The sequence below is a fragment of the Panthera tigris genome, chromosome B4, assembly GCF_018350195.1.
Source record: "Panthera tigris isolate Pti1 chromosome B4, P.tigris_Pti1_mat1.1, whole genome shotgun sequence".
In the NCBI taxonomy this organism is placed as follows: Eukaryota; Metazoa; Chordata; class Mammalia; order Carnivora; family Felidae; genus Panthera; species Panthera tigris.
The window spans coordinates 38,324,952-38,347,188 of record NC_056666.1 but is presented as its reverse complement, the minus strand read 5'-3'; the positions used below and the strand labels follow the sequence as shown (position 1 = coordinate 38,347,188).

Here is a 22,237-nt window from a genome sequence, read left to right as displayed (position 1 = left end):
TTTGTTTCTGTCAGGAACAGGCTTTGGGCTAGAGTGAGGTGAGTAAGGTCCCTAGGGTGCAAAATTTAGAAAGTAATTACTCTCTAATGCACAGTTTTCAGAATGGATTTCTCTTTGAATATTGTACCTTAGGCGCCTCTTCCTTAAGAAGACACTCACTTTTGGGGTGCCTGGGTGGCTCTGTTGGTTAAGCATCTGACTTTGTCTCAGGTCATGATCTCACAGTCTGTGGGTTTGAGCCCTGCGTCGGGCTCTGTACTGACAGCTCAGAGTCTGGAGCCTGCTTCAGATTCTGTGTCTCCCTCCCTCTCTCTGCCCTTCCCCTGCTCGCACTCTGTCTCTCTGTCTCTCTGTCTCTCAAAAATAAATAAGCATTAAAATTTTTTTTCAAAAAAGCAGGCACTCACTTTCAGAGTTGTGCAAGTACAGGGCTAGTACCTGAGAGTAAATTCCTCCTTTAATTTTGCACTTTAGGGGCCTCATTCAGCTCACCCTAACCTGGCCATGCTGAAGGATCACTGTCCTTCGTTGACTGATGTCTAGTGTCTTAGAAAGAATTTTCAAAAATATATTTTGTTTGGATTTTTTAAAAATTATTTTAGCTGGGAAAGCAAACCCAATCCCTGTTACTCCATCTTTTCTGGAAACGGAAATCTGAATTTGTTCTTTATGAGATAAAAATCCCACACAGAGAGCTATCTGATTGAAACACAAATGCTTTTAGGCAAAGGATGCAGCAAAAAAATTGTTCTTCCTTCATTTAAGAATCAATCAATATGCACCTACTGTGTACCATATTCTGGGATAGGAACTATGGTTAAAATCAAATAAGACATGGTGCCTATCTGCTAGTCGCTCATAGCTGGCTGCTTTAGAACTATTGGACTGGTTCTCTCATGCCATGCATTACCTGGGACATGGGTCAGGGAAGGCAGAGAGCCAGAGAAAGTCAGGCCTAGAACTGAGAGAGCATCTCTACTAATTTCCAGGCCAGAGTGGCTCAAGGGCTTACTTAGCTCACATAGGTGGTTAGAAGTAGTTGATTGCTATGTCGTCCATTTTGAGGGATATGGAGGAGGGACCCAACCCAAAATACCTTCCCTTACCAGCAGTTACCATGACTGAATTCCCACTATTTGAGACTCATTCATTAACAGCAGGGACCATGTCTTATTCATGTTTGCATTTTTCAGTGTTAGCTCAGAGCCTGCTAATTGGGCAGTTGATAAATAAGAATGAATGAATGAATGAATGAATGAATGAATGATAAATGTTAAAAGGATGAACATGCCTCTGGGAAGTGACTTAGGTTATTATCTGTTGGGGATAAATAGGCCATCAAGAGCAAGTCCATAGCTTGGAGCCATGCTAGGAAGGTAATATGGTATAGTACATCGGGTCTCTAACTATACTAGACCTTGATCCAAGTTGTTTAACCTTTCCCTGACTTAGTTACCTCATCTGTGTGATGGGAATCCTAATTTACCTAATAGAGGGATTGGGTTCCATTAGGATGAAGTATGTTATGGGGCTGGCAAGAGAAAAGCCTCAAGGAAGAACAGATATTATTCATCCAGTCTTCTGGGAACAGCAGGTGGGAATAAGGTAGGGGCTACTGGATGGCAGAGACCTCGAGACAGTCCTGGCTGGGCAGCAGGAAGACACAGACTGTTCTGCTAATGCTGTACATTTACAGAAGCTCAGATGTTACCACTTCTATTATCCAAAAGCCCTTCCTAAGCTCAGTTGCGATAGATATTTTGGGCAATACACGTAAGCCATGCAAAAACAGCCCTACTCTCTTGGGACTTATAACCAAGGCCTTTAGTTCCCTCCGGGGAAGACAGAATAGAAATGTTAAATCTGTCTATGATTAGGTGACAGCCAGTTCACACTGTGTAGGAATGGAGAGAAAGACCCGATTCCTGAGTGAAGGGCTAGTCAAAGGGATTAGGTGGGAGCCCATTGTCCAGTCCAAGTGGAGCAAGAATGTCAAGTCTCCTCTACTTTGTCCAGGCTCTGTTACACATGGTGCATTCCTGAGGCCAGAGGTAGTCTTCCAGCTCTGGGTCCACAGCTCTTGACACATCTTGTAGGTGGAAAATGTTGACCCAAATCACAGATTACTTTGGAGTTATGGTGTAGTCGAGCCAGACCCCTGGGCTCTGATAATCAGACAAACCCACCTGGTGATAGTGTGATTTTCCCCCCTTTTTTCTGACAATGGTGTAGGAGATATGATCTATATTTCCTTCTTCACTTTTTGCATTTCCCCAAAATGCATTACAGTGTGTATCTGTATTTTAATATTTAAATATTTAAAAATTTAGACCTAGCTTACTTCCAAAAAGTTTTCAGATAGAAAACTCCAAGGATATGACTATTTCCTTTCATCACATTGACCCATTTTTTTTATTAGTAACAATTTATTATGTTGAAATATCATACACTTACAGACTGTCAGAGGTAGAAGGGGCCTTAAAGAAAATTGGACCGGTCTTCTCAATACACAGATGAGGAAACTGAGACCCAGACAGGTACTGACTTATTCAAGGTCACTTAAGGAGCAACAGAGTCCAGACTAGAAGTTGGTTTCTGCATAACTTCTCCCATAGCATCACATTACAGTGCACCCTCTGAAAAAAAAAAATCCATAAGGGGCTTTAAATGTCTGATCAGGACATATAATTTGTGATTTTATGTTGGCCAGAGACCAAACTAGGCCTGGAAAATCCAGTAGAGTAGGAAGCTCCTTGAGGACACAGTACATTTTCCTCCATCAGCTTTCCACTGCATGTTCTCAGGCCCCGTAGAGGCCTGCAGTATGAGCTAAGAGCTCACCAAGAACTTGTTGATTGTGAAGGGCATAGGAAACAGTGAATCTGAGAGAAGAGAGTTCTCCACCCTTCGAAATGCTGAAGAGTCAGGACAATGTAGGATTAAGGTCAAATACAAGTTTGATGAGCTTGGATTTAAATCTGTTTTTGCATTAACTTGCTGTGTGGCCTTGGTCAAGTCACTCAGCCTCTCTGAGCATCGATAAAATGAAGATGCTAATATCTATTTCAGAGAGATGTGAGAAATAAATGAGAAGATGTATACAGAGACCAAGACATGGTGCCTGCCTCCAAGTGAACACTCAATAAATGGTAGCTGGTCTGTCTATCAGGATCTGTTTTGTTGCTGTTAGTTTAAATGGGGAGAAATTATTTTCAGGCTTCCACTACCCACCTTCTTTCACTCTAGAAATGTCTGTTTTCTTTTCCCCCTTCTTCTTTTTTCAATGGGCTGGCTGATCTATTAACAATCACAGCACATTTCTCCTTGCCATTCTGTTAATGAGGAGGTGGTTGGTAAGAGAGGCCAGGCACACTGGTGAGCAGTTATGGCTGCCCTCTAATGCCCTCTCATTCTTTCTCAGCCTCACTCCATCCACACCACACCCACTTGTCTCTCTCATCTTCTGTGTTCAGGTTCTGCAAAGACTTGAAGAAATTGACAAACCCGGATGGCTACCCCTGACAGGAGAATGGTCTCTAGACCCCAGAGATCTGGAAAGGGTCCAAAGGAAAGCGGGGCCTGCCTGAGTCCCCTGGACAACCTGGAGTGTAAGGAGACCCAGGAGCTGGCACCGGTAGAGCTGGCCATGCTGAGCAAGGCACAGGAATTCTTTCAGACCTGTGACACAGAAGGCAAGGGGTTCATCGCCAGGAGGGATATGCAGGTAAGAGGCCAGCTCACCTGGAATGCCAAATGGCATGGCTCTCTCCATCTTGGGTTAGGGCCTGCCCCACTGGGGGCAGTAAAGGTGCCATCTACTCTGCCCTGGAAGGAGGTGTCAGCCTCAACTCTACTGGGAGCCAGATCTCCTAGGTTCATTCCTTTCCTGGCCTTTGCTTGCCGTCAGACTCACAGATTGTTTCCCCTCTCTGACTCAGTGACTGTCAGGTTTGGAAAATGGTGATAGCAACATACAGGACTTGAGTAAGACATGGTTGAGAACCTTCTGAAACAGAGTGGGAAGGCACCAGCTTGCTACTTCACAATAAAGCTTTGAGCTATGCTGAGGTGCTGTGTGTGCCTTAGGAACACATTGACAAGTGCAACAACCAGGGAGGAAGGCATTTCTGGAGCTCCTCCAGAAACCCAACCACACTCAACCCCTCATAACTGGGTCCCAAGAGACATACTGCAGAACCCCGGTGTACCCCATTGCCTGGTGCAGGGCTCAGCAAACTTTCTTTAAAGGGCCAGGCCATAAGGATTTTAGGCTCTGTGGGCCATGTACACGATCACAACCACTCAATGCCATGCTGCTGCACGAGCTGACATAGGCAATATGTACACAGGTGAGCTTGGCTCTGATCCAGTGAAACTTCTATGGACACTGAAATTTGAATTTTATATGATTTTTGTGTGTCCCCAAATAGTCTTCTTTTGATTTTTTTCAACCATTTAACATTATATCTCACCCCCGAAACTAATATAACATGGTATGCTAATTATCCTTGAATAAAAAATAATAAAAGTGTAAAAGCCACTCTTAGTTCACTAGCCATAAAAAACAGATGATGGGGTCTGATTTATAACCCTGGGGCATAGTTTTCCCACCCCTGGTCTAGTGCCTTTCCAGCATTCATGTCAAAAGCTTCTTCTGAGTGTCTTACTTAAGTCCGTTATGCTGCAGCCGTGATGTCCTCTGACATAAACAAGATGCAGGCTCCACCAGAGCAAGCTGGACTCAGCCCTTCTCCAGCTCTTTCCAGCCAAGAGCATCTTGGGGAGGGATGCATGGCCGTGCTGTTGCAAGAAAATCCTGCAATGGTCAAGTTTTCTTCTTTTTATTTTTTAATTTTATTTATTTATTTTGAGAGAGAGCACGAATGTGGGAGGGGCAGAGAGAGAGAGAGAGAGAGAGAGAGAGAGAGAGAATCCTCACTGACAGCATGGAGCCTAACACGGGGCTCAATCCCACGAACTGTGAGATCATGACCTGAGCCAAAATCAAGAGTTGGACGGTCAACCAACTGAGCCACCCAGGCGCCCCTAAGCTTTCTTTTTTAAATTTGGCTTTTCAGAATACAGTGAAGTTGGGCAGTGGAATGTAGACCCTCATGGGGCTCAGTCCCCTTCTGGGCTCACATGTGGGAGCTGCAAAGAGATGAGCCATGTGACCCAGGTGAAGACTGTGGGTCTTTCCCTGGCCCCACAGGATGGTGTTCTCAGGCTTTTCCCAGAGCTCTTCCACCATGCCATAGATGCACGAATGGAGGGAAGAGACCCAGAGGACAGGACAGGCTTAGCCCACGAGAGAGCTCAGACCATCTGTGTTGTCAGTAGTTGGCTCCCCAGTACATTTCTGTCACTGAAACTCAACCCAAGTCTTACTCTCTATGGAAGGCCAGACTCTGTGTGCTTTGAGGAAACCCTGTCTGTGAACTTCATTATTGTCCTCCACAGGTCTGTGGTGGTTGGTGGTGGTGGTTTTAATGGCATACTTAACTTTTGATCGTCCCTTCTGGAAGGAAAGAAAAGGGAATTTGACATGTACTGAGGGTCAGCTCCGGACCATATGCGTGGTGCAATTCAGCACTTTCTCTGTGTGTGTGTGTCCCAACTAACCTTCACTGAAGCCCACACTTTACTGAAGGGAGGAAGAGTCATGGTGAATTTAAGCTGCAAAGCGTAAGTTGTAAGAAATCATTTGTATCTGACCCAGAATGAAGTCATAACCATCAAGTTGCAGAGGTACCAACTCAGCTACATTCCTGCTCAGTCCTCGATTGTGACCAAGGCAAGAGGAAAAGGGGACAGACATCCTACCTAGTGGATACTTACACATCATGGCCTTTATTTCTACTTTGTTTTCCAAAGCTTCTGTGTACCTGTGGACAGTGAAGCATTTGAAATTTTCAGTTCTGTAGGCTGCGAAAGTGCTATCAAGGAAGAACAAGGCCCATCACTTAAGCACTATCTCTTTGCTGCTTTCTCGGATCCTATCTGGGGGAAGATGGGCTGGAAAGAGATACGTGGAGAACAGCAACCCACACATCATCAACACTAGATGCTCTGTGGAAGCCCCATGTACCCCTTGGCTCTCCTGGGCAGAACCTACAGACATCTGTCTGTTCCTTGTCACTCCCTCATGGAGCTGCTTTGCCAGGTGACCCCTTTGGTTGGTGGTCACCTCCATGAACCTGACCACTACCACCTTGCTCACCTTTGGTTCTCAGCCCGGCCTCATGGGAACTGAAAGAAGAGCTCAGATTATGCATGCACACGAAAATTCAGCCACCGGGAGAGGCCCTTTAAAGCAGGGACTGAGGGGTGCCCGGGCAGCTCAGTCGGTTAAGCCTCCAACTCTTGATTTCTGCTCAGGTCATGATCTCACGGTTTGTGGGATCGAGCCTGTGTCTGACTCAGTGCTGACAGTGCAGAGCCTGCTTGGAATTCTCTCTCTCTGCCCCTCTCCCACGTGCTCTCACGCTCTCTCAAAATAAATAAATAAATAAATAAATAAATAAATAAATAAATAAATGTTTAAACAACAACAACAACAACAACAACAACAACAGGAACTGATTGTCAAGGAAGGTGAGGCCATGGACCCGAGGGAGAGCAGATGCAGGGGCTGGAAGAGGTGGATAAAGAAGCAGAGTCAGAACAAGACCATGCAGGGCTTACTGTCCTTTAGGAAAAAGAGAGAGTTAAGCTCCTCCCTTGGTGCTCTTATTCTTCTTGGTCCTGATAGACAAAAAACTATTTTCAGTGGGTGAGAAAGACTTTGTGTCCATCCAAGAGGTAGGGGTGGGGGGGTGCGGGTGGGGAAGGAGACTGCTGCAGGGTCTGAGCCCCAGCAGTATGGAGCCAGCCCACTCTGAGAGAGCAGGGACCACAGAAGGAAAGGAGCAGGGTCCAGGAGAAGTTTTTTCCTTTGGGGTCCCTGGAGAAACCTGTAAGAACCAGAGGCAGGCTGCACTGAGGGCAAGGGTGCAAGCTGTCCTATTCTGGGGCTCCATATGTGGACGTTCTACTGCAGGGACAGTCGGTGTTGGAATCAACCTGTGTGAACAGATTGTAGGCAGCAGTTTGAGAAACCTCAGCTCCATCCATGGCCCCTCAGACCCCACCCCCTCCTCTATGAGGAAACTCTCTGGGTTCCATGGGGATCGCTCCAGGCAGAATTGGGTTGAAGACTGCTTTGCAGGGCAGAGTCTGGTGCAGCCCCTAGACAAGCAGAGTCATGGGGCTGAGGACCCCGAGTGAAAGTCAGTCCTGCCTCATAGGGACAGAGGGACATGAGAAGGCCAGGCTGGAAGGGTGTGAAGGGACTTCTTCAGCCCAGAGAGGGAGAGGGGGCCAGTATGGGCAGAAGATCTCTCTGAAGACACCTAGAGCCTCAAAACCCCTGCTTCCTTGACTTTTCAAAGTGAAATGATTACCTACCAATGCCAAGTACCTACCTCCCAAGACTGCCTAGAGTTCCTAGACTAGCCACACTGTTAAGAATCATCTAAGAGTTGCCAAACCAAATATTGCCTATTTGTGTGAGTAAAGTTTTGTTGGAACACAGCTGTGCTCATTCATTTACAACTTGCCCATGGCAGCCTTCATGTTTGTGGCAGGAGTGAGTAGCTGTGACAAAGACCAAAAGGCCTGCCCAGGCTGAAATATGTATTTTCTAGTCTTCTACAGAAAAAGTTAGCTGATTCCTGGTTTAGGTTAACTTTGGACTCTCTATGATTTTTATAGCAAATTGCACTGAGTTTTAGCCCTGAATCTGCAACTTAATAGCATGTGAGTTTGTGTGAGCCTCTTAAACCCTCTAGGCGATAGTTCCTCATCTGTGAATTATTTATAGTACCTCCCAGGGTTAGAGAAGAATTAAATGTGCATATGCATGTAGAGCTCTTGGCCCTGAGACTGGGACCTGGAAATCCCTCCATAAATACACTTTGTGTATGTGTGTGTGTGTGTGTGTGTGTGTGTGTGTGTTGGGAGCAGGGGTTGGGGGCTTGTACCCTATATGTCCTCCACAGTGTGATTTTTAAAAATTGTGGCAAAATACACATAACATACAGTTTACTGTCTTAACCATTTGTACGTGTACAGCTCAACGGCATTGAGTACCTTCATGTTGTGCGACCATCCCCACTGCCATCTTTAGAACTGTTTGCATCTTCCAAAATGGAAACGCTGTACCCATTAAACACTAACTTCCATGGGCTCCTCCTCCCCACAGTCCCTGGCAACCACCATTCTGCTTTCTGTCTTCTTGAATTTGACTACTCTAAGTTCCTCCTATCAGCGGATCACAGGTGTCTATCCTTTTATGACTGGTTTGTTTGACTTGGCATAATGCCTTCAAGGTTCATCCGTGTTGTCACAGGTGTCAGAATTTTCTGCCTTTTTAAGGTTGGATAATATTTCATCGTACCTGTGCACTGCAGGTTGTTTATCCATTCGCTCATCGACGGACACCTGGGTTGCTTCACACCCTCGTGTGAGACTGATGCTGTTGTGAACAGGGGGGCGCAAATACTCTGAGTCCCTGCTTTCAATTCTTCGGGGTATATGTGCAGAAGGAAAATTGCTGGACCATACAGTAGTTCTGTTTCTGAATTTTCTGAGGAGCCACAGTACTATTTTCCAGCCAAACCCTCATACTATGACTTGAAGTGCTCATCTGTCTCTCCTCGGGGACAAAGAAAAGGCATGCCTGCTAAAGAGGGGGCCTTCCACTCATATCCAGCTGGTGCTATTGTTGTGTGTGTCCAGTCTACATGAGTGGGGCAATTTTGCTTCTTAGAGGACGTTCGGTGATGTCTGGAAACATTTTCGATGGAAACTAGACGGGGGGATGCTACTGGCACCTACTAGGTATTGTCAGGGATGCTGCTACATACCCTGTAAGGCACAGGATGGCGCCCTCTTCGTCACCCAACAAAGAATTAACCATGCCAAGATTTCAGTAGTGCCGAGGTTGAGAAACCCTAGGCTATACCAAACAGTCAGCCCAAAACAAGCACGTGAAAACATAAAGCAGAATAAAGGTAATCTCACATCTCAGACCTTGAATTCTCCTTATAAAGATGTTTGGAGTAGCTGAGTTATGATACAGGGAAGAGAATTTTTGGTGCTGGAATAGAGAGGTCTGAATAGAATGCTGTAGAAGCCCCAGAAGAAGGGAGACTTTAATTCTGGCCATAAAGATGGATCTCTTCTGGTTTTCTCTTTAATAAGTTTTCCTCAGACATGTTTGAAGCTGTGCACCCATTCATTTTAAGCTGTGTGAGGCATGTTACTGGACTGGTGACCAGGAAGGTAGAGGGGTCTGGCTAGAGTGTAGAAGAAGATGGCATTTTTCCATGGTTTTGGGAGCCCCAGGCCTTTACACTGCTGCTGCAGAATTGCTTCCTATTCCTGGTCTTGGAAAATGTCCAGTTTGTAAGACCTTGCTGAGAATCTACAGTAGTGCTGGCCAGGACTGGGAGTATGAGAGGTCCAGACCAATGCTCCCTAGATAGGAGTTCAGCGTCTCCTGCCATCACCCTTAGCCGTTCATTCATTCATTCATTCATTCAACAAGTATCTGAATACTCCATGTTGGTCAGCATGGGGCTACCTGGGAACATGATAGTGAATAAAAACGAACAGAATCCCTGGCTCAGATCTCCTAGTCCACTGAAGGAGCAGACATTCATCAACTGATTGTATCTATCAGTATATAACTACAAGCTGATAAAAGAAGGCAATGTGTTCAGGGGAAGGCACAGCCTGGCCCTGACCCAGGGGCTGCAGAGCCTGAATGAAACAGGAGTTCAGAGCTAACTTAAGGCAGTGGAGGGAGGCTGGCTTTGAAGGAGCTGCAGAGTTTTACAGAGCAGCAGCATGAATTGGGTGAGCTGACTTCCTCCCCATTCCTCCTCCCTCCCCCGTCTGCCCTCCCAGATGGAAGTACAAGTGAAAAACAGGATCTCTGGAAGGCTAGTATGTGGTGCTGCTGGCAAGAGAGACTTTTGGTGGTAGGTGGGTAGGCAGGGCATGGTAATGCTGAGTACAGAATTCTAGAAAAAACATAGCAGAGGACGCTTTGACTATAGCTGAAGCCCCAAATGAGAAATCAGCTCTTTAATCCCAGCGCTGGTCTCCGCTGTGACTTTAGGCAAATCTAGAGCCTTGCAGGCTCTCCCATCAGTGGAATGAATAATCCTGTCCCTCTTTGCTCTGCTTACCTTACTTGGCTGAAAATGTAGACAGCACCAGGTGCCCAGGAAACAAGACCAGAATGAGTTGGTTTCACATGTCTCTGCAGGCCCTGAGAACAAAGATACATAAGAGGTGATTATGGTGATTGAGACTAAAGAATTTTTCCAGTAGGGCCAACAAAGAGAGGGTCAAGAATCTGGCATGGTGCAGCGTGCAGAGAAGGCTGAAGAAGCACTCAGTACTAATTTGCCAGGACAGGAGGAGCAAGAACTACTTGGAAGATCTAATATCACTTTCTCCAGGTTCACGGACAGCAGAAAGAGGAAACCAGCCCGAGTTGTAGACAAGAGAGGCTGAGATTAGGTGATGGAGGGATTTGTGTTAGATTCAGGAATAGAGCCTAAGGTAGTGTATATTCAACAGCTTTTCCCAGTTCATGTCCTCGAGAGAAAAGGTACCCACGTGTGGGGGTGGCTTCAGTGAAAGGCAAATTGAGGGTCCCACCAATGTCGGCAGACCTCTTGCAGCCCATTTGTAGCTCCAGTCCTATGTGAGGCACGTCACTGATCAGATCCAGCAATCCTAGGCTGATGGTGACGGTGGGAAGGAGGAAGGATTACCCCAAGGAGAGGGCCAGACTTGCAAGGGTTTTCACCCTACCTCCCGTGTGATGCCTTTGGTTTCAAATGGGGCTAATAAAACTTCCTGCTTGCAAAATTGACTCACTCCTCACCCTGCATACTCTTACTGTGGCTTTTGAGACAGCTGGTTTATGGATGTTGATAAGCCAGAGATTCTGCTCTGTGCTGAGCAGATGCGCTTCTAGACTCTGCACACACGCTCACTCCCCTTGCTTTCTAAAAAACTCATTCATATTTAATTCAGTTCTCCTAAATGGCTTCCACATCATCCTGTCTTTCCACTTTGTAATGCATCACAGTCTGCCTTAATGCAGTACCTGCCAAATTAAACTTTATGGCTTATCAGCTAGAAGATTGCCATAGGATCAAGCCAAATGTTCTCGCAAGTTGTGTTATGGGCTTTCACACCTGCCGGCTCGTTTTCATTGTTCAGAGGGGTATATACCTTCCTTCCTACAGCCCTGTGTTCATTGTCTTCAGCTGTCAGTCACTTGCATACTGGCGATTTTGTGCACCTGTCCCTTGGGTAATGGGGAGGAAGGGGAGGGGCAGCTGGGCTATAATGAACTCCCTTGGGGAGTCCTCGTTTGGAGACTTAGATTATTAGGGTATAAGACTACGCTTGCTTCAACTATGCAAATTAGCCTCGGCCTGGGGCCACTGCACATCAGGCAGAAGGCCGGAGGGAAGCATCAGGAGCTCAGCCACTTGCTCCTCATCCCTTGGGCTGGCCCCTGCCCTCCCATCCTGTGTGACCCTAGCCAGGCCAGGGCTCAGGTTCAGTGCTTATATGTAACTTCCTTGCACACCATCTTGTCCAATTCTCCCTTAGAACACAAATGCTCCTGGGGGAATGACACTTTAAGCCGGTGACAGTTAACATCTTTTTGGTTGGCAGCCAGTAGGGGGCAGAAGTGGGGCACAGCCTGGTGTGATGGGTGGGGGTCACTCAGAAGAAGGGGGCTTATCCAGCTTCCCCCGCAGAGTTGAAGGACCAAAATGTGTGTCCGCCAAAACTTACAAATGTGGTGCCGGGGCCCTGGGACGTGGGTGGCCTCCATCAGGAAGGCTCCTGAGGGTGTGACCCGTACCTGCATCTCAGTAGAGGAGGTACCAGGCAGAGGAAAGGGGCCTGAGGAGACCAGGAAGGACTAGACATGAAACCTGGCTCTGCCATTCACTTGCTGGGCCTTGGTGGGTCAGTGGATCCATCACTCTCATTCTCTCTCTCTCTCTCTCTCCCCCCCCCCCCTTCCTACTACCTTTTACCAAATGCTTTCTCTGGGCCAGGCACTGTGCCATGTTCTTTATGTTCACAGTCTCATTCAACTTGACAACACCATGTCCCATGGCTGTGATCCTCCCACAAGATTCAGTCCAGTACAGTTCTGGTCCTTTGTGGCTGTGAAGAGGGCCAGTTTTGGAGTCAGACCCCGGATTTGACTATGCATTGTTATTTACTAGCTAGGTGACCTTTGGGCAGGTAACTTTAACCTGTAAAATGGAGATAGTAATGCCCACCTAGAGGGCTGCCACGAGAATTCAGTACAAATATACATGTTTATAAAAATATTGATAAATATTTTATTTATTTATTATTTATTATTTATGGATCGCCTAGCAAATTGCCTAGCACATTAGGAGGCACCTAATAGTCAGTGTTGTAACATTCAAAGGAGGAGAAGGATGGGTGGTAATGGGGTCTTTTGTAGGCCAGGGCCCACTCTGGACATTTCTGGCAGAAAGCTCTGCCTTCCCAGGGCAGCCCTCTGTGATGATCCGAGTGTTAACCAGTGCCATCTGGATTGTTTTCAGAGGCTCCATGAGGAGTTACCACTCAGCCTGGAGGAACTGGAGCATGTGTTTGACGCTCTGGATGCTGATGGCAATGGCTTTCTGACGCCAGAGGAATTCACCACTGGATTTAGTAAGTTCTGATGGATGCCGGGGCCCCAGCTACATAAAGCTGTGTAAGGTGCATGCCTCCTCCCACACCACACCCATGGGTCTGTGTAGCACAAGCTTCCCTGTCCTCCTGAAGTTTCCAGGCTCCAGATTATTTGGGCCTCTTTTCTGGTGTCTGCACCAGCTGTTCACACCACTGTTCTCTCAGTGCCCACTGCACTGTCTCTGCCAGGTCCCCTCCCACCTGAGAAGGGCAAGGGGAATGCAAGGGAGCTTGGGCAGAAGGCTTGACGTAAGAGGGGAGCCAAGATGAGATTTCCAGCCTCTCCTTGTCTCCTTTCCTTTCTGTGACACCAGTTCACAACAAAGTGGGATGGCTGCATGGCTCATTTCAGCCTGGGTCTGGCTGAGTCTTCCCGGGTGAGGGGAGCCAGCTATCAGAGGAATTTCTAGAGGGTTTGAATAGACCAGTTATTCTCAAAGTACCCAGGAGGAAGGAGGACAGAGATTCATGAACAAGATAAAGAAACCAGAAATACCATCAGATAAGATACTGGTCAGATACTTATCAGAGCAGATACTGGTCAGCAGGCAGGTCTTACCACACATCTGCCTCATATAAGGTGCCATATAGTTTGTTTAGAAGTATCTGAGGTCTTTCCTGACCTCTAGGAGCTTCTAACTGCCTTGGGAGCATAAGACAGATTGCTGTATATTACAGGCAGTATGAGTATGGAGAACGTGCACCAAAACTGTTATGTTGCTTGTAAATGTGAAGTTCAGTGATGCCACTGGGAGAAGTGACTAGATGGTAATATGGAGCACAGTCAGCCTGCTGGAGGTGGACGGAGGGGAGGCTCTTGTTGTTTAGAGAAGAACCCAATGAAGAGATGAGCTCTAAGCTGGAGAGCCACAAAGGTGCCACAGGCCTGTCATCCATTCTGCCTTTCCCAGGTTGTAGCAGCTCACTCAGAATCTCATGGAAGATGGGAAGACCCCAAATCCAGGAGCTGGTGTCCAGGAATGTTTGCTGGAGGGGGTTTCCCTTTTTTTTCCTTCAGAGGAGCCCCAAACGATTCCTGGCAACTAAGAATGATAAGGTCTTCCCGGGTGCATATTGCCTAATTCAGATCCTTGTGCTGTGCATCCTATAGGCCACTTCTTCTTCAGCCAGAATAAGCCAGGTCACGAAGATGCAGGCGAGCAGGTTGAACGGCTCCAGGAAGAGAAGGTATATCAGTCCAGAGGGGAAGAACATGCGGGCGGCATGGATGAAGATGAGGAGACTCAGTTCCAAACACTGATGGACAAACTTGGAGCCCAGAAGGTTTCCGAGGAGTAAGTGACAACAGTGATTTGGGGAATGGAGCCCAGCCTAGGAGCAGCCCCTTCGTCTGCCCTGTGCACCATTAAAGTTTGTTAAGCACTCAGCCAGGCCCCAGGTGCTGGGCTGCCAGCGAGGAGGCTTGTTCCGTACCGCCTGCCCTTGGCAGACCCCTGTCTGTGCGCCATGGACCAGGGGCTCTGTGTCTGCTTTTTTACACTGTCTCATGGGAAACACTCCTAGGCTCCTCTTCTCCCACTCTCCTCACTTCTACCCTACATCGTCAGCATGGTCCTTGGTTCCATGAGGAGTGTTGTGCAGCACGGGGCATGCCGGGCCTGGAGGGTTTCTCAGTGTGTTTTGCTGAGGCTTCCGGTCACCACCAGCCTGCCAGTATTTCCACCTCCCCCAAAGCCAGCCCTGGGTCTCAAGGGCTGCAGGGCATCGCAGCCAGCCCCACGGTGCTGTGCTCCTGCCAAAGGTACCTTACGTGCAAGCATTTGCACACTGTATCCCTGATCCGAACCTAACCATCAGGAAACTGAGGCAGGAAGTGAACCCATTTGTACCAGCCCACTACTTGGATAATCAATAGCTCAGCTGAAAATTTCAGGTGGCTGGAACTTCAAATAAAACATAATCCCCCATTTTCCCCCCAAAATTTATCTAAGCCCTGACATTTAAAATGAAATGCAGTGGGCCCGCCTGGGTAGCTAAGTTGGTTGGGCGGCCAACTTCAGCTTAGGTCATGATCTCATGAGCCCCATGTCGGGCTCTGTGCTGCCAGCTCAGAGCCTGGAGCCTGCTTCAGATTCTGTCTCCCTCTCTCTCTGCCCCTCCCCCGCTCATGCTCTGTCTCAAATAAATAAACTTTAAAAAAAATAAAATGAAATGAGATAAAAATAGGATAAAATAATTAAAATAAAATAAAATAAAATAAAATAAAATAAAATAAAATAAAATAAAATAAAATAAAATGTGATGTAGCTGGTGGAAACCAGTGGCCTGAAAAACATGGAATAGCCTTCTTCTCCCTTTTCCCATTGCATTTTGCCTTTCCGTTTCTGGGTCCCCTCGGTCCTGGGTTGGCTATGTGTTCCAAGAGTAAAAATGGCCTAATGATTGGAGCTGATGTGTCCCAGGCTTGGGAGGAGAAGGAACTGGGATTGAGAATGATAAAGAGGAAGCAGGAAAGGAGGGGTCTGCACACAACACACAGGCCAGAAAAAAGATCTGCAGCTTTGTGGAATTTTGAGCAAATGATTTGATAGACTGTGTCAGAGTTGAGAAAGGCTGGCAAAAGCCTAGGAGGGATCCTGGTGAGAGGCTTGGGGTGGGGGGGGGAAGCATGTTTGACCCCAGCAGCAGGGGCAGCATCAGGGGCAGATCTTCTGGGCGTGGGCTGGGGCACGTGGGTGTGCAGGTGGGTGGGAAGTGCATGAGACAGAGACCAGACTCAGATCCTCTAGGGGTAAGAGGCACAGCGACCACTGCCAGTGACCCTGTGAAGCCTCTTCTTGGCGGGGGGGGGGGGGGGGGGGAGGGTGATGTGGGTGAGCCGAGGCACTGTCATGAAAGAGAGGCACCTCTCCATCCACCCATTCCTTCTGGGGAAGCCCCCTTCCTGGCCAGGCTCTCAAACCAGTCTACCCAATGTTACCCCGAGGGCTCGTGTCAGAGGCCAATGCAGAACTGAGCCAGCATGAGGCATCCTGGGAAGGCTCAAGGGAGGGTTTCCACAGTGGTCGCAGAAATTGATATGTAGTAGACAGTGGCCAGCACCTTCCATCCCCGTGGAAGCTAAACAAAAGGCAGAAGGCTCGTGTTGCCACATGAGGGGGGTGTCAAGACCACGGGGCCCCAGATGAGGAAACAGAGGAGGCTGTGAAGACTTCAGAGGTCTTCCAAGATTTCACGCTCCAGAATAGCTTGTGTGTTGTTCTGGAAGCAGGCAGATGGGTCAGCTGACCTCCCAGGGTCTCTTCTAGCCCTGCACCCCTAGCCCCTTCCACCAGGAGCAGAAGCAGTAGGCTGGACGTCTGGACTCCCAGCTTTTCACAGTTGTCCAGTTGGCTGAGTGATTTGGCAGTTTAAGGGCCTTGGCTTATTTTTCATCAAGAATTGACAGATTTGTCCCTTCTCCAGAAATCTGGAAGGGAGTGATGTGGCCATGAGTAAGTGGTTCAAAGAGCTTTGGAAGAGGGTCGTGTGGGTCTGCAAATCTTACTGGAGGCTCTAGCCGATTGGCTGTCCCATATCTGTGCCCCAGGCACATGGCTAACATGCACTGTCAAATGTCACTTGTTTTTTAAACATTAAAAAAATTTAATGTTTATTTATTTTTGAGAGAGAGAGTGTGAACAGGGGAGGGGCAGAGAGAGAGGGAGACAGAATCCATAGCCGGCTCCAGGCTCTAAGCTGTCAGCACAGAGCCTGACGCGGGGCTTGAACCCATGAGCCACGAGATCATGACCTGAGCCAAAGTCAGATTCTTCACTAACTGAGCCACCCAGGCACCCTTCAAATGTCACTTCTCAGGCAAGCTTCTCAAATATAGCACTTGTTACACAAGAACAAAGGATCTTATTCTTTATCCTGAGGGTTCCTGGTTGTAGCTCCCCTCAGATCATGGTGGTTTTAGAATTTCATGGGTTACAGGTCGGACCGCTGTTCTGGTTCAGTTTGATGGTCGGCTGTTTCTCCAGAGAGGGAGAGCATGGTCCGCGGGGTGCGCCACTGCCTCCGTCCTCCCGTCACTGATCAGTGTGGCCCTGTGAGTCTCTCCTGCTCTCCAGTGCACACCTGCCCTGTGTGCCTCTTAGCCAGGGGCAGTGGGGGTGGCAGTGGCTCTGGACATGTCACTCTGTGTCTTTGTCTCTCTGCCTGCCTGCGTCCCTGCCAACTTTCTACTTGTCTTGCCCTGTGTGCACACACATCCTGCAGATTTGCACCTTCCCTTCCTTTCTCCTGTCACTCATTCCTGGTGCCACCAGGCCCCAGTGGGGTGCTGCATATTCTCCTCCATTCCCCGCAGTGACAATTGCTTTCTGCCATCCATCAGATGGCATGTCTTTACCTCTCAGCTGTGAGGACCGTCCTTCCTGGGGCGACAGGCTCTCTCCTTTAGCTCCATGGCGTTTGTCCTCACATGCACCAGGCTCCTGTCCTCTCTCCTCTTCCTGACATTCTGAGATGCTCCCAGCACGTGGCCTTGCACAGTCAGCACCACCAGCCCCTGGGGAAAACCAGAGCGTGGAAGCAGTGGAGGGTGCGGTTAAGGAGGCGAGGACAGAAGCCAGACAGCCCGAGTTTGACTCTTGACCCTGTCATTCATCAGCTGAGTGATCTGAGACAGATCACCTCACCCTCTTCCGGGGGTAGTAGAGCCCAGCCTGGTAGGTTACTGTGAGGGTCAAATAGGCTGATGTACATAGAGTACCTAGCATACAGGAGGCACTCAATACATGCTAGCCACTCCTGTCATGATCATGACAACGGTGTTCTGGCTGTCACTTTCACATCTGGGAAGCTCAGTGTTTGCATGCTCTGACATCAGTGTCCCCCTTTCTTTCTGTCGCAGTGAAAGTGATATCAAGCAAGTCTGGCTGCAGCTGAAGAAGGACGAGCCTCACTTACTGTCCAATTTCGAGGACTTCCTGACCAGGACCTTCTCTCAGCTCCAGGAAGCTCATGAAGAGAAGAATGAACTGGAGTGCACCCTGAAAAAGTGAGTACCCAGCCTCAGCCATTCTCTGTTCCTATGTGTGGCAAACAGAAGCAGAAGGTGCGCTTTCTCATATTCCGTGAAGCCTCCTTGTCACTGTCTGCCAGAGTGGGGCCCAGGCCCTATGGCGGCCGTGATATATAGATACTGTCAAGCCCTTGCGCACTTTTATCAGGCCCTCAACATATGCTAGGCACTATTTTAAATATGCACACCACCTCATTTGGACCATTCACTGTATTTTTTTCAAGTGCATTTATTTATTTTGAGAGAGAGAGAGCATAAGTGACAGGGGGAGGGGTGGAGACTGAGACAGCAGGGGAGGGGCAGAGAGAGAGGGAGAGAGAGAATTCTAAGCAGGCTCCTCGCTGTCAGCACAGAGCCCCACGCAGGGCTCGATCCCACAAACTGTGACATCATGGCCTAAGCTGAAATCAAGAGTCAGATGCTTAACTGACTGAGCCACCCAGGTGCCCCCTGGACTATTCACTGTTACTCACACTTTATAGATATGGAAATCGAGGTACTGAAAGGTGAATGACAGGCCCCAGGACATACAGCTTGTAAGTGGCAGGGCCAGCATTCAGGGTGAGATAGCCTGGCCCCTGAGACTGCACAGGGAGGGTTCCACAGCCCAGCTCTCCCCCCCCCCGCCCCCCCAGCTCTAGACCTGCCCTTGGTCCCACTGAGTACCATCCTGACCACTGTCGGGAGCATCACACCCTCACATCTCTCCTGCCATCTCCTGGCCACCAGGGCCTCTGCAGTAACTACTGGTTTCTAGTGCTCCCCCTTTGCTTGGAGAAAGCATCCCAGCATGAACCTGAAGCCAACCTGAGTCAGCCTTGTGCCACAGCCGTGGGGCCACATAAATGCTCGTCCACCTGTGAGAATGGTGTGCCATTGGGGAACCACACTTGTCCCTACTCATCAAGTGTCTGTTACAGCAGTGAGCTCACATTTTGTGAAGCCTGGTGTAACCAAGAATGGTTCCTAACCCTGAGGATGTGGCCAAAGTACCGGGCTGGGTTTGGGCAGCACTGAAGTGGTCCTCCGGGTGACTGCACATGCTCTTGTCCCTGCCCAGAAATCGCTCCTATGGCATGGGCAGCCTCAACAGTCCTAATGCAGACCACAGGCCCCTCCTTGCGAAGCTCCTGGTGCCCAGCACCACGCCCTGGGGGCGGGGCTTCAGAGTCTATACTGACATGGCCTTGGGGAAAGCACGCAAGACCCTGATTTAGAAAGAGACCACCACATGTCTGTGTCTTACTGTGTAGATCAGTTGTCCACACATTGCTCTGAACTCCTTTGCATCTTGTGTCACCCCCAGATCAACTCTAAAAATTACTTGTTGGGGTCCACCGGGTATACACAGGTCTGGAAAAAAGGACCTTTAAGAGCCTGAGTTATGAAAAAATTGTGGCCAAGTAATACCCGGGAAAGCACAGTTTGGCTGGAGGAGTGTTATGAATATTCTGGGCAGAGGCCCCAAGGCTCAGAGAAAAGAAGGGTTGAAAGTATACTTCCATATAGTTTTTAGCTGATTAAGCTGTGACTCAAGCAGATCTGAGTTTGCATCTTGGCTTTGCTCCTTAATAGCTGTGTGACTCAGGCTAAGTTACTTAACTTCTCTGAGTCTCAGCTTCCTTATGTGTAAGATAGGGATGATAGTAAAATACTGGCACATAATAAGTATTCAAAGGATGTTAAAATAATAATACTTATCATTTTAAATAAGTATGTTTGTCAGTATTAGAGGATTTGCCTGGTTAAAGTGAAGAGTTTGAGCCTGGATATGACCAGTGGTGAGGTTTAAAAATCCTTTTACCCTTCCAGACAACATGGTATACAGCCAGTAGCATTGGCATCACCTAGAACTTTCTTTGGGATGCAGAACCTCAGGTCTCACACCAACCCTACTGATTCTGCATTGTAACAAGATACCCAGATGCTTTGTGTGTGGATCTGAGAAGTGGGGAGCTGGGAATCAGGAGCTCTGGATTGAAGTCATGTGTGGCTCTCCAACCAGCTAGCTCTGTGACCTTGCTCAAATCTTTTGGTCTCTCTGAGCTATGGTTTTCTCACCAGTAAAATAAGGGGCTGTTTTAGTTTCTGACTCTCCCTGAAACCCCACTTTCCTCTGACCCCAGTGTTGCTCACCCTGAGGAGCCACAGAAAAAGTCAGGTGGTGCCTCCCAGAGAAGAGGGTGCTCTTTTCTCTAAGGAAGGTGAGAGGAGTCACAGCCTGAATGGGCAGGCAGCGACCCAGGTCATGGCCTGGAATCTTCACTGTAGGATGCTTCTCTGCTGGCCTGCACTCCCACTGGGAGAGGCCAGCGCTCTTGACTTGTTTCAGAGCTGGTTAGCCCTCACATTCATCTTAAAGTGACCTCGTTTAGTGCTTTTGCCCTCATTTAATGACTATTAAAGAGTTCTTGAGATGAAAGCCAAGGTCACTCTTGGCTGCATGTGCAGAACTAGCTCAGCCAAAGGTTCCAGTGGATTATCCCTCCCAGGTGCATCTGCCCTGGGTCAGCTGATGGAAGCCCCCTCCTGGCTGGAGAGCTGTGGTAGGATTAGGGGTCCCTGGAGCTCCCTAGCCCACCTCAGGGGTGTTCTCTGGGTGCAGAACCAGAGACCGCAGGCTGTAGTGAGCAGAGCACTAAAATCTCTCAGGAGAAATCCAAGCTCTTGCCCAGGCACTGCCACTGACCAGCCGTGTGACCTTGGGCAGCTTGCTTTATCTCTCTGTGTGTCGGTGTCCTCCCTGGTGACATGAGAAAATAGGTGTGGTGTTTTTCACGCTTTTTGTGATTGTGAGTCACCAGAAGAAATGCATTTGACTTTGCAACTCGCATACACTTCTGTGTGTGGGTAACTGAACATTTCCTGAAATGGAGCTCATGCTTCCTGCATGTGATGTACTCTGATATTCTCTATTAGAGCCTCTTTTATTCTCTTGTCTTCTGTTAAAGAAACCAGAAAGGTTGATCACATCAGGGCTTCTGGGTTGTGACTGAAGCAGCTGATCTACAGGGGCTCTTGCAGCTCAGCTGTCAAACAAGTAAACAGGAAATCCCGATAACGTATAGACTATTTCAATGGGAGGCTTGACGAATAGCCCAGGGTGAGGTTAAGTGATTCTGAGACATCATTGAGGAGATGAATTTGGAGGTTTGGGGATGTGTGCGGGAGGGGCATGTCTAGGCATCAGTGAGGGGGGAGAATGGAAGCTCTCGGAATGGCCTGATTCAGGCTGGAGTTGGGGGGATCCTGAGGACGGTCTGAACCCCTCCCAGTCTCCTCCGCAGCTGGTTTTTCAGTGTGGGGTATAACATGTTGCCTCCACAAGGCCAACGAACGCCTGTCCCAGACATGGCTCAAGTCATTGCCACTGTGTGTCCCCTCCCCCCCCAGGCTAGGCACCCAGGACACAGGGTGTCCTCGTAGCTCGCCTTAACAAGCACTTACTCTGTGCCAGGCTCTGAGTTAGGCAAATAGAACACAGAGTCCTCATCTTGAGGAGTTTGTGATCGCACTGATAAGGTCGAGCTCATGCTCATAAAAATTCCGCAACAAAGCCAACCAGAGAATTCGTACTGTTGAAACCCTAGACAGCGCTGACATAGGCAGCAGAGGCTTTTGCTTCCTCCTCCTTTTCCAAACCACACACCTTGTTTATCCCTCCTGTGGAGCCCAGAGAACATGGGACTGACTGGTGGAGGCGGGGGGAGGGTCCTGTCCCAGCTCCCCAGGCTGAGTCATGTCCCTCAGGGATTCAGTTCTGCTGTAGTGAGTGAACCAGGTCTGCTCTGGCTTCTGGGAGGGAGGGCTGTGCAGCTGGCCTGAGCGCCTAGGGAAAGCTCCTGAGAGCTGGTGTCAGGAGACCAGGGGCCCTCCTTACCTCACTGCCCTGGATTGTTTTTACAATCTGTATATTGGGAATAGGGGAAAAAGGCAAGTCTGGGAGCACTCAGTCTCTCACCCCTTGTCCCTTGGAGTGGAGCTTGAGTCAGATCTTTGATACAATGTTCGACTCTCTTGCGTGTTCACTGGGAAGAAGCCACCGCCCATGGGGCAAGGTGGGGACATGGTCAAATGCACAAACCTGGGGCCAAAGCCCAGTTCTCCTGTTGAACTTCAGAACCTACAGGAGCCTCCACATCTCTCTTAGGAAGTGGAGGCCAGACGAATGGAGCCACGCTCCTTGGTCCACTGCACAGAAGTTCAGAGAACTTCACATTTAGCGTGATTAATATGGCTTAGGCTTCGGAAGAACTTCTGACTATCAGAATTATGAAGTGTTTTGCCATGGAAAGCATGTTCCCAATCACCTTTTTTTTTGTGGGGCGGGGGGAAGCTTCAGCTTTCCAGGGGATGAAGAGCGATACTGTCTAGAGGCAGCAATAGATTCAGACCTTTTGCCAGAAT

The 22,237-nt window shown here is 48.5% G+C and overlaps 1 protein-coding gene across 11 annotated transcripts in view; it reads left to right on the top strand.

Moving 5' to 3' along the window:
• The window catches only part of CRACR2A (calcium release activated channel regulator 2A), a 133,629-nt gene that overhangs the window by 53,112 nt on the left and 58,280 nt on the right, over positions 1-22,237 (top strand). For all 11 annotated transcript variants that reach the window (XM_042991598.1, XM_042991597.1, XM_042991590.1 and 8 more), the window contains 4 exons: positions 3,474-3,724; positions 12,666-12,777; positions 13,910-14,093; positions 17,660-17,806. In XM_042991598.1, coding sequence (XP_042847532.1) covers positions 3,509-3,724; positions 12,666-12,777; positions 13,910-14,093; positions 17,660-17,806 — 659 coding nt within the window. In that variant the 5' untranslated portion in view covers positions 3,474-3,508. The remainder of the gene's footprint in view (positions 1-3,473; positions 3,725-12,665; positions 12,778-13,909; positions 14,094-17,659; positions 17,807-22,237) is intronic.